The 16,801-nt window shown below is 36.8% G+C and overlaps 1 protein-coding gene across 1 annotated transcript; it reads left to right on the forward strand.

The window, feature by feature from the left end:
• The first annotated feature begins 397 nt into the window (after positions 1–397).
• LOC145676213 (uncharacterized) lies at positions 398–16,289 on the forward strand. Its single transcript, XM_081747136.1, has 2 exons — positions 398–1,566; positions 14,398–16,289. Exons 1-2 carry the CDS (start codon positions 1,202–1,204, stop codon positions 15,689–15,691), a joined length of 1,659 nt encoding a protein of 552 aa, XP_081603262.1. The 5' UTR covers positions 398–1,201; the 3' UTR covers positions 15,692–16,289.
• Positions 16,290–16,801: the final 512 nt, after the last annotated feature.

Consider the following 16,801-nt stretch of genomic DNA (forward strand, 5'->3'; position numbering starts at 1 on the left):
CAGTCATATGCCGTAAAATTATAAAAATTAAAATTATAAACTTCCATTACAGACTATTCTGCGGCATGCCCAATCTTTAACACGTTACAAGTAAGCATTATTTACGTTATGGAAACCTAACATTAGCCTCCAAAGTAAGAAGCTGTAATTTCACTCCTAATCTTATTTGGAAAATGAGTTTTGGCTCCACTTTCCATATATGAAGTGTGTAGTTAAAAGCTACTTACCTTTCGTTGTCTGTAGGAAATCTAAAATACGATACATCGGAGTCCCTTTCATATTTTGCACACACAACGCACTTGCTAGCATTCGGCATTACGAAACTATAAAATGTTACACTTTATATACACAAGAATATATATACAATATATGTATATATATACACAAAGAACCACTTTTTATTTTCGAGAAGAACCACTTTTTATATAACCGACGCTACTCATCTTCGCGTAACGATCTGCACATTGGAGTGATAACAATAGATTTGAAATTTCCGCTTTCACTGGCCGCTTCCGCTCTGAACGGTCAAATAACATAAACGATTAGTTTTTGTTTTCAGTAGTTCATAATTCCCGAACTCCTTTTAGTGGCGGCGCTAGTTGTCTAACCAATTTCAGCGGGAAAGGGGAGTGGAATCGCTTACAATAATCACTCTACGACTATGTACATCTTCGCACAGTAAGCACTATGCACTTGCACACTTGTGAACTTGAACACTAGGTGACGTCACTTCCGGAAGTGAGCGTACTTCGAATGCGAACTTGTATCTTTTGGACACGGCCTGAAATTTGACTTTTTCCTGATTGCGACACTTCTTTTTTTCACGTATTTTCGCTTTATCATACTTAGTACTTTCTATCTGTTTTATGACTTTGTACACATCTTGTTACTTTTTATCATTTTTCAACTATTCTAATTTTTACATTTTACACGTATAATTACCTTTCTAAATTGTCGATATTCTTGTTCGATAGAGTGATAATACTATGCAAAACTTTTGTGATTCTTACTTCAAACAAACAATCAATTGCCGAGAGAGCAATTGTGGCCGATGAATAAGAATAAGAGGAAGAAGAAGAAGATTGGGAATATAAAGTTGCTTTTGTGAACGTACTTGTAAATGATTTCGTTAACACTGGCAACGTAAAATATAAGGGGAGTATAAGAACAGTGTTAAATTCTTATTATATTTCAATTCACAATGGCTGGTAAGGCGTCTGTTAAGTTGGAATTGATGTGCAAAGAAGAAATTGCTTATGACCTACCTCTTGAAGATCCGCTCGAAGGGAAAGGGTGTACATATGAACTAATGAATGACAACAAAGAGATAATATTATCTACAACGGAAGAAGAGGTATCAGTGGACAAGGATACAGCTATATGCTCTTTGGACTTGAAACTAAACGTTGATAGGGTGAAACCAGAATTAGCACTAGAAGAAGATCCTGCATTTGAAAGTAATATAGAAACGCTAAGAAAAATAGTGGTTCAGGAGACTTGCGCGTCGTATTCTAATGACTCCCAACAATTAACAATAAAAAGTTTAAATTCAGTTCGGCCAGAAAGGTAATGTTCAATTTTAAATTAACTAATTGGCTCAGATTGACAATACGGTTATATGGTTTCGGAAATTTTGTTGGTTAAAAGCAATACTTCACGATAAATATTTAGGTATGAGAGATATCATGAACGTGAGTTAGTAGCCTACAATTTGGAAATGACATGGCACACATAGACTAGCTGTATACCAAATAAAAATAATAATAAGATTGATATCATCCATGCCATTCTTATGTAGTTCATATCTTGATAAAATAATTGTTTCTTTATTATTGGTTACACATTTCTCACTAATTGTTGCATATATTTAAAATATGGGTGCTCGACGATATTGTTTTATTTATATAGAGACTTATGTGAAATAACAAATAATGAGAATTTTAATTATCCTAAAATTAAACCTGTAATGTATTATATTCGAACATAAACTATGGACGTTTGTGATTTTATTTAGGATTTAGCTCAAATGGGTCTAGCGTGATTTTTCCGGCGGGCTTCGAAAGACATAAGTAAAATACAAGATAATGAATATTTTAACCAACAATAGATGTTCATTATTTGTAAAGGTTCATACATCAGTCCATTTCATAGTTGCACTCATTTTTTCAAGGAAGTCGACTTTTCACATTCCAAGGAATCTTTTCTAGTGTATGGGCCTGCATTTCTCAATATGGGATCACTTTAGGGGCTTGTCGAACGTACATGATATATGAATTATTGTAAAAACTACGCTAACCAGCATGTGCTAGATGGCCGGTAAAAATAAGATTGCTATGCAGATTAGGGCATTACGCAAAATGTGGGTAAACAAGGATAGCGCAAAATTCTGTATTTAGGATGTCTTACGTGTTGAATGTGTTATTGTACGTTCCTAAGTATTTTATAGGTAACATCCTGAAAGGTAAGTATTTTATAGGTAATGCTTTCTTTGCTTGTATATTAGTGTTCCAATGTAACACAAGACATTAGGGACGTAACCTCTTAATTATATGGATCCCTTCATTCCCAATCATTTTCATAGTTCCGTGTTATGATTTGCCACACTGAATTTTGATACTTCATGTCGCTTATAGTAGTTACTAGCTACTTTAACAAGGGGTTACTTTGGACATCGGGCATTTCTTCCCACAAAATATGAAAAGAGTTTCACAGTCATCTGTAGGTAAAACCATGAACTGTATACACGAAGTTTTAACTACACTCTACGATAGAACATGTAACTTTATTTTGGCGTTAATGTTGGGGGTCAGCATCAGTTCTAATTACAGGGATGGTTTGTTGTTGTAGGCGTATAGAAAGCAGTCACTGTAGAGACCGCCAAATTTGAAAAGAATTTTCGTCAATGTTAAGTCAGTTTCGTTTATTATACAACGTAACTTGCATTATACAACTTAACTAATAACCGCTTGAACAATTTAATACAAATAAATGAGTTTAACGGCGGTGAAGCCTTACGGAGCGCCATTCTGTGCGTCATTAGTTGACAACACAGGTTGTAAGTCATTCATCAAAAATACAGATTAATGAATTGGTTCCTAAAACCAACGGTGGTGACGATCTCTTACAGTTGAAGCTTGCAGGGTCGCTTCTACCCTAAGACATTACATTCCAACCCGGTTGCATGCCTTCGTCATTCAAGTCATGACACATCAGGGTTAATTTCCCAACCCCAATTGGGCTGTCAACATTCAGGCCTTGAGGAGGCATTTTAAGAAAATAAATATAATGAAAAGGACGACAAGAAATACACCCTGGGAGGAGACTTAATGCTACAGCCCCGCATTTCATCAATTTTTTAATCATTAGTATTACTTCAGGCCCGCTCGTACCTACAAAATTGGTAGGTTTACAAATGTAACGTTTTAAAGAGCTCTACCTAATACTTATGTGTGGCTTACTAGCAATTGCACTTATCTTTATCGAGAATAAAGTCACATCCGAGAGCATTTGTCACATTAGTGAAACACAAGATAACAGTAATATTAACTTGTTCATTAAACATTAATGTTGTTCAGGGCTTACTCGTACGTAGCAATCTTAATATGTTCTCATAACATAAACCTGAATTTTACCATATACTGTCTAACTAACGTAGACACTCCGTACTATCGATACATCATAGTATCCTGTGTTTATCGTAGTAAAGGGTACCGTGGAATCTTAAACGGTCTTCCCTTTTTCTTTTCCTCGAGACCGGTTTATGTTTCCCGGCACAACAAAACAAAAGTTATTTTCAAACATCAAAAAGAATAACATTTAATTTACTTTCTCTAAATCCAAATCAAAACTCTAATTATTTTCTATAAATCCAAATCAAAACTAAGTATTATATCAAAATCTAATATCCGAACATCAATTTTATTACCGTCAAATGGGGCGACTTGAGACGATTTTTGAATATTTGTATGTGTCACGACACATTGTATGGTTGGAAAGATTCGGTTTGCTACGGAATTGTGGAGGTATTTACCACACTTGCCATTCATGGTATTGCCAAGCCTTCACCTCTTCTTAATCATTATTTATTTTTAAATATAGACTGTCTCATGTCACCCCATGCAGTTAAGTGACATGAGACATACGTAATTGTCTTTGTACGTCTCAAGTAATTCTAACATCTGGGTAAGGTGAGACTTAGTTTTCGTTTTTAAAATTATATTTTTAACACTACAATACAACATTACGGGTAGGACAAAAAAAAAAAAAAGACTACAGCCTGAAATGCAACAAATAAAAATACACTTTCTTAGAAATACACTTGATAAACTATTTGCTAAAAGAGAGAGACATCAAACAGATGCGTCTACGTCTCATAACTTTAACAGGTTCTATTTTACATACAATATCTTGTACATTAAACGATTATGTATCTTTTTTTTTTGTGGATAAATGAAAACTCCTCTTTCTTTTGTGCTCTCCTTCAGAAAAGTGGCTGTAATAGTTTCTCCGTCTATAGTACAAATTATTCCGATGAATTTTAAACATCGACCCCTTTCAGACTGAAATGTAACAATTACAAAATCTCCAATTTTAACATTCCCTTTCGTACCATAAGCTGAAAAATTTTCTTCCTTGCTATTAAGCTGGTTGGGCATATTTTCGCTTTCCTTGTCTCTTCCATCTTCAACTGCCTCCAAACTGACATCAACACGTAAGTCATTATAGTTCTTTCCTGTGTCATTGGTTTCTTTATCCATCGAGCCCAAAGTAACACTTTTTCCAGGTTGAATATCAATACGCCTTTTACGTTCCCTTTTAGTTTTATCTTCAAATCTGGCTGATTGCGGTGCATCTATAAAAGCACCAGATCAATTAGTGGAAGAAGGGCCGACCTCTGGTTTTATCTGGAATTCGCTTTAAAACCTGATTTCTGTCCAAAGCAAAAATGCCTGTAGCTCCAAATCCGGCCTGAAGGTTTTGAGCAGAATTTTCTTCTATTTTCATTAAAGTACTATTCATAAGGGAAGGAAAGAAGTCTTTGGTCAGATAACCGCGATGTTTTTTCTTCCACGCAGAAAGAATCCCACGCCAAGTTCTCTTGAGAGGTCCAAAAAACGCAACGTCTAAAATGGTTGGCACAAATGCGTACTGTTCGGAATCAGCAACACAAATTATATTCCCTCTTTGGGAAGCTCTTGAATCACAAGATCGGAGAGATGGCTGGAGACATTATCACCTATCAGTACTTTTCTAAGGTTGGAGTTTTGCCTTTTGAAGTACGGGAGTGCAGTAGTCATAAACCAGTCTTCAAACACATGCTGATCGAACCAACCAGATTTTGTTCGATTATAACGTGTTCCTGTTGGTCCATTTTGACACCATGATTCCCAAAGATGATCGGCTTTGTAGCACACATACGGCGGTAGTAGTGTGCCATCGGCAGTACCAGCAAACATCACAGATTTAGATGCCTTTGATGAATTTACAATTTGTTCAGGATGTTTTCCTCCCCGCTTGGTTATAATTTTAGATTTACCAGGATCGTCAACAAAGTTCGTTTCGTCAAAGTTAACAATATTTTAAGGTGGAACGTCTTTCAAAGTTTCTTGTAAGTTGTTAAAGTATGCACTGATTGTTTCCACACTAACTCCTGCCCTGGCACGAGTAATGTTTTGGCTTAATCTCTGTGTTACAACAGCCGAGTGCCGACGAAGAAAAAAAATTGTCCACTCCAATCCAGGCAGTTTATTGTTGAATCTTCTTTCTCTTCTTTCTGATCGGTCAAGATATCCTTTAACTATCAAACGTACTTCCATTTTAGTGAATTTAAACCCCCATTCTGCTGCGTGAACATTACCATTTACTAATTTGTATTCTTCGTCAACGGTTAGAACAGGTTGACCTCCTGGGGTTCCTGAGTATGTACCTCTTAGTCGGCGGTGTAACGCAAACTTATTAACACTAAACTTGCTCGAAACAGTCTTTAGTGATTGGCAGGGATGTTTTTCCGAATACTCTGCTGCTTCTTGTAGTTGAGTTGCATTGTAGTTGCGATAGGACCTACTTCCCGCCTTTTTCTTATATACTCTTGGCATGTCTCAGTCACCACAGCAACACACCTTTCGTCAGAAAACGCCCTCTACAAGGCAAAATATGACCAACAGAAACGGAAAAGTGTTAAGAAGCTTCCACAACTTGTAATAGTAAAACACAAGTCGATTAGATATTCAACCATAATATTTGAAGTATGCACACATGGAAGTTGAAACGCCGTCAGAAAATGCATACGTTTATACTCTAAGCTTAAGCTTCCCGCCACTTATTCATGCACATGATCTTTACACGACACACACGTACATGTCTACTAGATCTCCAAGAACAAAATATCGTACACTGCGCCCGAAAAATCTTTACAGTGTAGCAAACTCCGAATACAGAAAATACGCAACTGTCTCAGTCTCAATTAACCCCATCTGACGGTACTATGACACTTTTCTCTAATTATGCCAAACATTAAAAGTTAGAACAAAATTTTGAAATTTTAGAAAATATCGAATCTGCACATTAGCTGGGACCCAACCAGACCTCGCACTGGTTTCATCACTTTAATTTTATAACGAAAGTAGTGATGTCCCTAGGGGATGAATTATATTTTAACTTTCAACTCTTCTTAACTTATAATATCGCTTTCTCTGAAGTCAATTAACTTCAGGTATCATTAGTCACATTGAATGCACATTGACTTTTCATAGTAGACAGCATATATATATATATATATATCGAACGACGAACAAATCAACGAACAACTTTATAAAATTCAAGGTTATTGTCAATTACTTTCAATATTATACTAAATTGTGTTTAATTTACAGTATTTTTACAGCGACTTAATCTTACATTACAAATTTCGCATATTTTCTTATTATACAATCACAACGTTAGATGAAAAAATCACTATCTTTAGAGCACATTTTTTAATTACCCAAAATTTTAATTTTATGATTTATTGTAGTTATTACTAGTACTTCTCTAATTATGTTCGTAATTATGTCTAGTTACCTAACATGTCTCTAAATGCTTGATTGTATGAGAACAGCTAAATGTTAATTTAAACATAAAGAAGAATGAATAAAAACTCAAAACAAGATTTGATAATAAAATTTTATTATGAAGTATGGTTCCCAAAACTGGAAACACCTGAAAAGAAAAAAAAAAAATACAAAACTTAAACTTCCTAACAGGAATTCGGTACTGGAAGTCCGCATTCAAAACGGGATAGCCATACTTTTCAAAAGTAGTTTGGTATTATTACAATTTCAAAGTCCGAAATAGCGTTCTAAATCAATTCCTGTTTAAAATTTCCAATGCTGTACTTCCTCTCCTTTCAACATTCATCTTTCATCTCCAAAAGCTGTAAGGAAACCATAAAACATGACATTTGGGTGAATGTACCTGATTGTAGAGCGATATTGATGGTTTTCTGGGCTCGTGCGTCAGTGGCGGTGGGCACACACTTTGATTATGAAAAGTAACCTTCGAAATTTGGGAGAATAAACAGTAATCCTTTTTTACTCTTTAAAAGTTTAAAAGGTCAAATTCGGTATTTCCGATTTCTCATCTCTTCCGGGGTTTATTCCGAGTTTGGTTGAAGTTCACGGGCTAAGATTTTAATTTTCCATCTGTGCCGGTTACTCTTGTAAGCTGTAATTTAGCACGTTTACGTGTACTTTTCCAGTTAGTTTGATTAATTTGCGTAACTTTTCACCTTTATACAGCGCATTTACTAAATTTCCACGTAATGACACGCCTTCCTTTACGACAATTGAATTTACATTGCATTGCGATGCGTGTCATAAATTTCTTTTTATGTTTGCGCTTATTGTTACTATATTTTGCCATGTAGTTTACTATATTTGGTCTAGGAATTAATTCGTGCGGGTGGACAAGAAATGGCGCAACGAACGGAGCGTCCCACAGTTCCGTGTATCCACACATATGTTGCAAACCCCTGTCATCGCGTATCGTTTGTAGTATAGGGCAGTGGATTAAAGCGTCAACAACACCAGTTTGTAGTTAAGTGAACATGGCGCAATTTGTGCCTGATAAAGTGTTTTTGCGGGGTGTCCTGCTGCATTACTTTAACATGCAGAAAAGTGCGATTGAAAGTCATCGTATTTTTGTGGAAGTGTATGGTGACCATGCTCTAGCTGAGCGAACGTGTCAGAAGTGGTTTGCACGGTTTAGAAGTGGTGATTTCGGCTTGGCAGACCAAGAGCGAGCTGGACAGCCAAAAAATTTCAAGACGAAGAATTGACAGCATTGCTCGAGCAGGATTCGTGTCAAACGCAGGAACAACTTGCAGCAGCATTAGGCGTTGATCAAACAACAGTCTCCAAACGCTTGAAAGCCATGGGAATGATTCAAAAGATGTCACATTGGGTTCCACATGAATTGAAAGACAGAGACGTTGAAAGACGAAAAACCATTTGCGAATTGCTGCTTCAACGACAGAGCAGAAAGCGGTTTCTGCATCGAATTATTACGGGTGATGAGAAGTGGATCCATTACGAGAACCCTAAACGAAAAAAGACCTGGGTGAAACCAGGTGAACCAGGTCCATCACAACAAAAACGAGATATTCACTATGCAAAGGTTATGCTGTGCATATGGTGGGATATGAAAGGTGTGGTGTACTATGAGCTGCTGCAACCGGGTGAAACTATGAATGGAGTACGTTATCGACGACAAGTAATGCGTTTGAAGCAAGCTCTGGCCAGAACACGACCAGAATGGGAGAACAGACATGATAAACTTATTGTTCAACATGATAACGCTCGCCCACATGTCGCAAAACCGGTCAAAACCTATTTAGAAAATGTCGGATGGGAAGTTTTACCCCACCCGCCGTATTCACCAGACGTTGCTCCTTCGGACTACTACTTGTTCGATTGCATGAACAACGATTTGATTGGACAGCGGTTTACTTCTTCAGAAGATATCGAAACATGGGTCTCTGACTGGATCGCTTCCAAGGATGAGGACTTCTTTCGCCACGGAATCCGTACATTGCCTGACAGATGGGCGAAAGTGGTGGCTAGCGATGGACAATATTTTTCTTAAGGTATTTATGTATTTTGTGTTTGTACTACAGCTTCAATGTGTGCGTACCAACCGCACGAATTAATTCCTAGACCAAATACAATGTTTGTACGTGATTTCGCTTAAGCTATTTAGTATTCTTCGAGGTCGTTGTATACTTCTTCCGCATGTTTGACTCGAAATAACCTCGCCTACAGCTCGACTTTAATTTCCATGTAGTTCGTCTTTGACCGAGTTTAATTTGTTCCGAATTACGCTTACCAAAGCACTTTCCTTTTATTCTCAACTTATTTCCTACTGCACGCCTAATTCGTGGTTGTGCGCGCTGAGAATACGCTGTACGTGGAGGTCGACGGACATTGTTATCGTTACGAGCAATCAACTGGTCTACATTTTGAGTAGCACTACACTTAAATTTTCGCTCTTAAAATTTCGCAAAAGTGAAGTACTAGATTGAAAATTCAAACATTTCGGCAACTGAAATCTATAAATGTTGCATCTGATGTACTGATATTATGATCACGATTGCTCATTTTAACTCTGCTGATTATGCTCCTCGAAATCGAGTTTACGTTAATAATGTATTACGAAAACTCAACTGGGTATCATTTGCCATCTTATTTTGCTTCTTAAACTTAGTGTTACATTTGGGTTCTATAACGGAAATATACTTTCAACTGCGTGTGGTTTTTTGGAAGTGTTATTTTTACGCTTGTTTACGGTAAACATTTCCGACCGATATATTATGTACGAGACGTTCACTACGTAAAACACAATTCGCTTGGCCGGTCTACACTCTAAACTGTGAATTTGAAATCGTTTCCTTCTACAATACTCAAGGCTGATAAAGTTGGAATGGATTTACAGCACTAAAATCCAACTTACGTTAGATATACACGGTTACAAAGACAAATTTGAATTTGTGAAATCGCGCAAAACCATTTGCCTGCGACACAAAAGCGACAACACTGTAACTTCTTTATCACACAAAATCATCAATTGAACTCTCAAGCCTTCCCTGGCTTCTTCAAGAGGGCGGATACGCGCAACCTCAACGCTCCCGCGTATCATGTGTGAAACATCGGTATCCCTTGCCGGCAAAACAATTACATTAGAAACAATTGTCTACAGGTACACGTAACGATTCTTCCTTTTTCGCTATCTCTACACTACATATTTCCTTTTCCTGATTGTAATCGACTTTTCGGTTTATTTGGCACATATCTTTCACAACGTGGGCCGGCTTGAATTCAAGAGTATTTACGGTTTCTTTTCCGCCTTGCACTTCTCTGCAGTGTTGTATTTTGTTGGTTTGCCTACCCTCAACCTATGCCGTTCGCATGTATTCATAGAACACAGTGATACCTTTCTTTCATTCCGCTTCACTATTTTTAAACTCAGCAGTAACTGAATCAACATGATTGGCTGCATTAACTAATTCGGAGCGTACCTCAGTTAAGGAGTTCTTGGCTACTTTGATATTATTACGTAAACTGTCTGCTTTGGCATTCAATTTGTTCTTTCCTACGCTCCCAAATCGCTTCTGTTATAGACTTTTGGAGTTCACCTACTTACTGATTCATCTATCTTTTGCCCTAGACGTCCAATATTCATTACCATTTTTGAGCAATGGTTTCTAATTGTTTCTCTAATTCGTCTGTCGACATTGCTTGAAATTGTTCTAAAACACTATCCTCCATATTGAAATGAATTACGAGCAACTAATTGATAGTACAAAAATATAAATAATTCAGTTTAATACGAAAATAAGAAACATGCACTTAAAATATGAGACACTAAAAATTTTGATATTACGATCATTAACAACAAATCCTTCTTTTCACAAATCAGGTTTCACTTTGCGAAATGCTTCAATATAAAATTAACACAAATATAAACTAGTACCACATACAAAACATTTTCTATAACTATTCTATCAAGCCTTGTTTCCATTTTGTACTAATACACAATAACACACTGAGCAAGGCCATGTCATAATATGTAAAAAACAGTATGACGTGACAGTTTCAACACAAGAACTGGGTCTTCATCAGAGTTCCACTCCTTCTGGCTGCTGGGAGTTAGTCATCACATATATACTGTCCGGAGATCAACTTTTAATTAGGCTCCGCACCTTCATTAAAGAGTAACACTTGTGCGGCTTTCACTTTCACTTTTTAGCTGCACACATGTTCAATTAGAAGTTTACTTTTTTTCTGCTAGATGCGTTCTGTCCTCTAATTATCATTATTTTCCTTGTTATTTTGTTTCTCTTTCTTTCTTTTTCCTTTTCATTTCTTCTTCTTTAAGCAGAATCTTCTCCCACTCCTTATTTCTCGAGAATCCTGCATTCCAGTTCATCACCTTGCCTGCTACCTTCATAATCACCCTGGCTTCCTTCCATTTTCTCACCAAAGTTCTGTTTTCTACATCTATGACCTCTGCTCCTTCTCACCCTATCCTGTGGTTTGTATCTTTCTGATGCTTGTATATCGCATTGTTGTCCATTTTCAATTTTACATCATACTTGAGCAGTTTAATCCTTTTCTGCATTTTTTTTTTTGTTTCTCCTATGTAATTTTTTTTACACTCCGCGCATTCTACTCTATATATTACTCCCCCTTGATCATTTTTCGCTATTGCTTTCCTCATTGTTCTTCTGACTAGTTCAATTAATCTGCTTCCTCCTTTCCAGTACGTCCTAATTCCTGCTTTCCGAAGCATTCTCTATATGTTCTCTGTTTCTTTGCACAGTTATTGTGTTGAAACTGTCACGTTATACTGTTATTTACATATTATCACATAGCTTTGCTCAGTGTGTTATTGTGTATTAGTATTAAAGCATTTTCTGTTATTCATAAATGCACATGAAGGTGCATGGTGTAAAACATGTATGTGTGTTCGTATACTCAATCAGCTGTTTGCTATCCTCTCACACCTACATAGCATTAAATATCAACAAGAAAATTTTTTTATGAGCTACATTAATATCTCTGTCGCTCTCAAGGTCAAAACATATTTACTTAACTTACATGAAAAATCTACATTACTTATTTCTTGTTTTTATCTATCTTTCTGCTTAATTTTTAATTATTTGTGTCCGCGCAGGAGCTGATGGAAATTTACTGTCGACACTAGGCTAATCAGATGCCAAACTCAACACGTTATCCGTATAACTAATGGTATTGTAAAGGCAGTTGTAGGAAGACTATTATAATTTAATCCGGAAAACGGTCGCCGTGTGGTTGAAATCGTCTTTTTTGGTAGTTTTTAGATCCTTGTAAATATATTCGTAACCTTCACATTGATTTTCGTCTTTTTCCTAAGATTTGTCACTTTTTTTTTGCGTTTATCCCAGCTTTGCTAGGGAAGTAGAACGTAATATTGAGGTCTCAAATATTCAGTAATAATAATAATAATAATAATATTGGTAATAAATTCGTATGAGAACACATTGTATTAAAGCCTGTAAAATCGCCCGTAGCGTAAGCCATAAGTTACAAAATAGTCGGGATTGGAGAAAAGTGTCAGGACCAACAGCACACACCTTCTCGATACGTTCCTACAACTAGCTACATGTTATAACGGAAAGTTTCCCTGCAACGAGCTAAATGTTATAAAGGAAAGTTTCCCTACAACTAGTCAAATGTTATAACGGAAAGTTTCAAGGTATATTTCGTGTAGAAAGTAAGGATTATGAACTCACAAGAGCCGTAAGAAACTTTGTTTTTAAGTGATGGTTATGCCGGCTAAGCTACAGAAGATGTCGAAGGGGTCTCGGGAAAGCGGTTCCGTACCTTCATGAGACACCACTACAGCTACTCAAATTTAAACGAAAAATTTCCGCTAATATTTCGTGCAGAATATATTCTACTGTACGTTTTCAGGAAAATAACCGTAAAAACAGAACTGAATATAATTGAACACTAAAGCTTGTAATAAACTAACTTCTCATGCTTCCAGATGTAATTAAAAAAACTTTGCTATAAAAATATATATACAGACCATAATTCAGTGAGCTCTGAAATACAAACTAACAAAATGATGTATAAGATTCAGTCTACAGAGGAATTGTTGCTTAAAGAGTGGCATACACTATTTCGAGAATCGAGATTAAATGAGAAATATTTACAATAGCTTTCTTCTCGTCTCGATTCTAATCTCCAAAGCATGACGATAGTGTGAGCTGACCTTGTCCCGTCTCGAATTAAAATGTTTCATCACGATTTGTTTGGTTTGTTTTAGAATTGAGATGAGAAATTCGTCTTCCCATTGGCAACATTACACAAAACCGAAACTTTTTTTGTGCGCCTAATATCACTTTTCTGCTTGTAATGGTACGAAGTGATAATAAGTTTTTAATTCTTAAATATTCTTCGAGATAATTGTTATTATTACTAGTATTATTCCTGAAAATTTGATAGTTCAAGTGTTTAAACAAACGAGTATCAAATATTTGAATGTAATGAAGCGTGTGTTATCGCCGATCTATCTCCATTAAATTCCTAAAGAGCTCCTCCGTGGCTAAGCTGTTAGCGTACGTGCCTTTGGCGTGGGAGACCCGGGTTCGATTCCCGGCGGGAGCTCATGTGGTTAGGATTCCACGTTAATCAGTAGGTCCACGTCTCATATAGCCTCGCTGCTGAAAGGGACGCTAAACTAAAATCAACTCAAAATTCCTGAAGTAAAAAAAAAATGCTTGACTTGTATTCGATCGAAGAACTTCGAGATTACTGGCCAAGCGCCTAGACGACTGAACCGCGATCACTACGCTGCAAATGATTCGTCTTTAGTCTTGTTACTTTAAGTTTTTCTGCCTTAGCTTGGAAAGTTGTATGTAATTTTTTAATTCGTTTCAAAACGCCTTTCGTGTTCCTCTTATGATGAGATAAGTAAATTATCTTCGGTTCAGTTTCTACTAATACGTTGAGTTGGTCTTAATCCTTTGGATCGGAAGTTTGTTTTTTCTCCCCACGAAACTACAGATAAGACAGATGTAAATCTCCTACTGTGCATTCGTGTCAAGGCAGCCGACAATACCTGTTCATAGACTTATGACCGCCACGATACAAATGACAGGTCAGTTTGATATAGTGAAACAAACTACAGCCACTTATTTTAGACAATATTGATATGTTGACTTTTCAGTGGTACTCCATTTCATATTTCTACAATATTTAATGTAATAAAACAAATGAAGCATAAGTTTATCATGTAATATAGCGAATGATTACATTTTTTGTTGCTACTTAATCATTATCTCCATTCACATTTCCTTGTTTGTTGAATTTGTTACAGGCGCGATAACATATTTGCTTTCCACGGAGAAGGGGATACGTTTACTACATTAAATGAAGCCATTTCTCATTCTTATGAGGAATCTGATACTTCGACGCTGTTTGGCAGAGGATTTCATCGATCACGTTGGACAAGAAATATGGTGGCACAGGAAAGTGAAAAGCGTCATACGTACGAAAAGAGTGATGAACGCTTTAGTCAAAGTTCAACTATGTCAAGTGGTGAGTTAGTGCATACAGATGAAAAATCTCACATATGTGGAGTATGTGGAAAGGAATTTAGAGTATGTTCAAGTTTGGCTACGCACATGGTAATTCATACAGGAGGAAAACTACACACATGCCAAGAGTGTGGTAAAGCATTTAAAAAACGTTCAAATTTAACTAAACACATGTTAATCCACACAGGAGAAAAGCCTCACACGTGCCAAGAGTGCGGTAAGGCATTTAATCATCGTTCAAATTTGACTAAACACACGTTAATCCACACAGGAGAAAAGCCTCACACGTGCCAAGAGTGTGGTAAGGCGTTTAAACGACGTTCACATTTGGCTTCACACATGATAATCCACACAGGAGAAAAACCTCATACGTGCCAAGAGTGTGCTAAGGCATTTAATCGACGTTCAGCTTTGGTTACGCACATGTTAATCCACACAGGAGAAAAAACACACACCTGCCAAGAGTGTGGTAAGGCATTTAACCAACGTTCAACTTTAGCTACACACATGTTAATCCACACAGGAGAAAGAACTCATATGTGCGAAGAGTGTGGTAAGTCATTTAATCATCGTTCAAATTTGACTAAACACATGTTAATCCACACAGGAGAAAAGCATCACACGTGCGAAGACTGTGGTATGGCATTTAATCTACGTTCAACTTTGGCTACACACATGTTAATCCACACAGGTCAAAAACCACACACTTGCAAAGAGTGTGGTAAGGCATTTAACCAACGTTCAACTTTAGCTACACACATGTTAATCCACACAGGAGAAAAAACTCATATGTGCGAAGAGTGTGGTAAGTCATTTAATCGTCGTTCAAATTTGACTAAACACATGTTAATCCACACAGGAGAAAAGCCTCACACGTGCCAAGAGTGTGGTAAGGCGTTTAAACGACGTTCACATTTGGTTTCACACATGATAATCCTCACAGGAGAAAAACCTTACACGTGCGGGGAGTGTGCTAAGGCATTTAATCGACGATCAGCTTTGGCTATGCATATGTTAATCCACACAGGAGAAAAAACACACAGCAGCCGGGAGTGTGGTAAAGCATTTAAATAACGTTCAAGTTTGGCTAACCACGTTAATCCACACAGTAGAAAAAGATTACACATGCCAAGAGTTTGGAAAGGCATTTAATCAACGTTCAAATTTAGCTAGACATATGTTAACAAATACAGGAGGAAAACCTTACACGTGCCAAGAATGTGGTAAGGCTTTTAATCGACGTTCAAATTTGGCTACACACATTTTAATCCACACACGACAAAAACCTTACACGTGCCAAATACGTGGTTATGCATTTCAGCTTTGAAGTTCGGCTACACGCTTGTTAGTCCACACAGGAAAAAGTTTACACATGCTTAGAATGTAGTAAAGCATTTAATCGACGTTAAAGCTTGGCTGCACATATGATAATCCACACAGGAGAAAACCTTAAAAGTGCCAAGTGTGTGGTCAGGTATTTAATCAAAGTTCATATTTGGCTGCACACATGATAATCCACAAGGGAGCAAAATATCACACATGCTAAGAGTGTGATAATGGTTTTCAATGTCGTTCAAATTTTATTACAAACATGTTAATCAACAAAGGAGAAAAACCCTACACATTCCAAAAGTGTGGTAAGGCATTTAATCAACGTTCAAGTTTAGCTACACAGGAGAAAAATTTGATACGTGCCAAGAATGTAGTAAGGCATTTAATCGACGTTAAAGTTTAGCTGCGCAGAGGAGAAAAATGTCACCCATGTCAAGAGTATGAATGGGCATTTAATAGACGCTCAAGTTTGGCTACACACATGTTAATCCACACAGAAGCAAAACCTCTCACATGACAAGAGTGGGGTTGTGGATAAACGTCGTACAAATTTGATTACACACACGTTAATCCAAAAACGAAAGAAATATCACACATGTCAAGAGTGTGGTTGTTATATAATCTACGTTCAAGGTTGGTTGAACATGTTAATCTACACAGTAAAAAAGAATTACACTTGCCAAGATTGTGGTCAGCCTTTTCAAATTGTAGTCAATTGCCGAATCTACACATTAGCTGGAACCCAATCAGGCGTCGCACTCGGTTCATCGCTTCAATTTTATAACCAAAGTATTGTTGACCCTAGGGGATGAATTATATTTTAACTTTCAAATCTTCCTAACTTATAATATT

This window comes from Thermobia domestica, chromosome 18 (genome assembly GCF_964235325.1).
Source record: "Thermobia domestica chromosome 18, izTheDome1.hap1.1, whole genome shotgun sequence".
In the NCBI taxonomy this organism is placed as follows: domain Eukaryota; kingdom Metazoa; phylum Arthropoda; class Insecta; order Zygentoma; family Lepismatidae; genus Thermobia; species Thermobia domestica.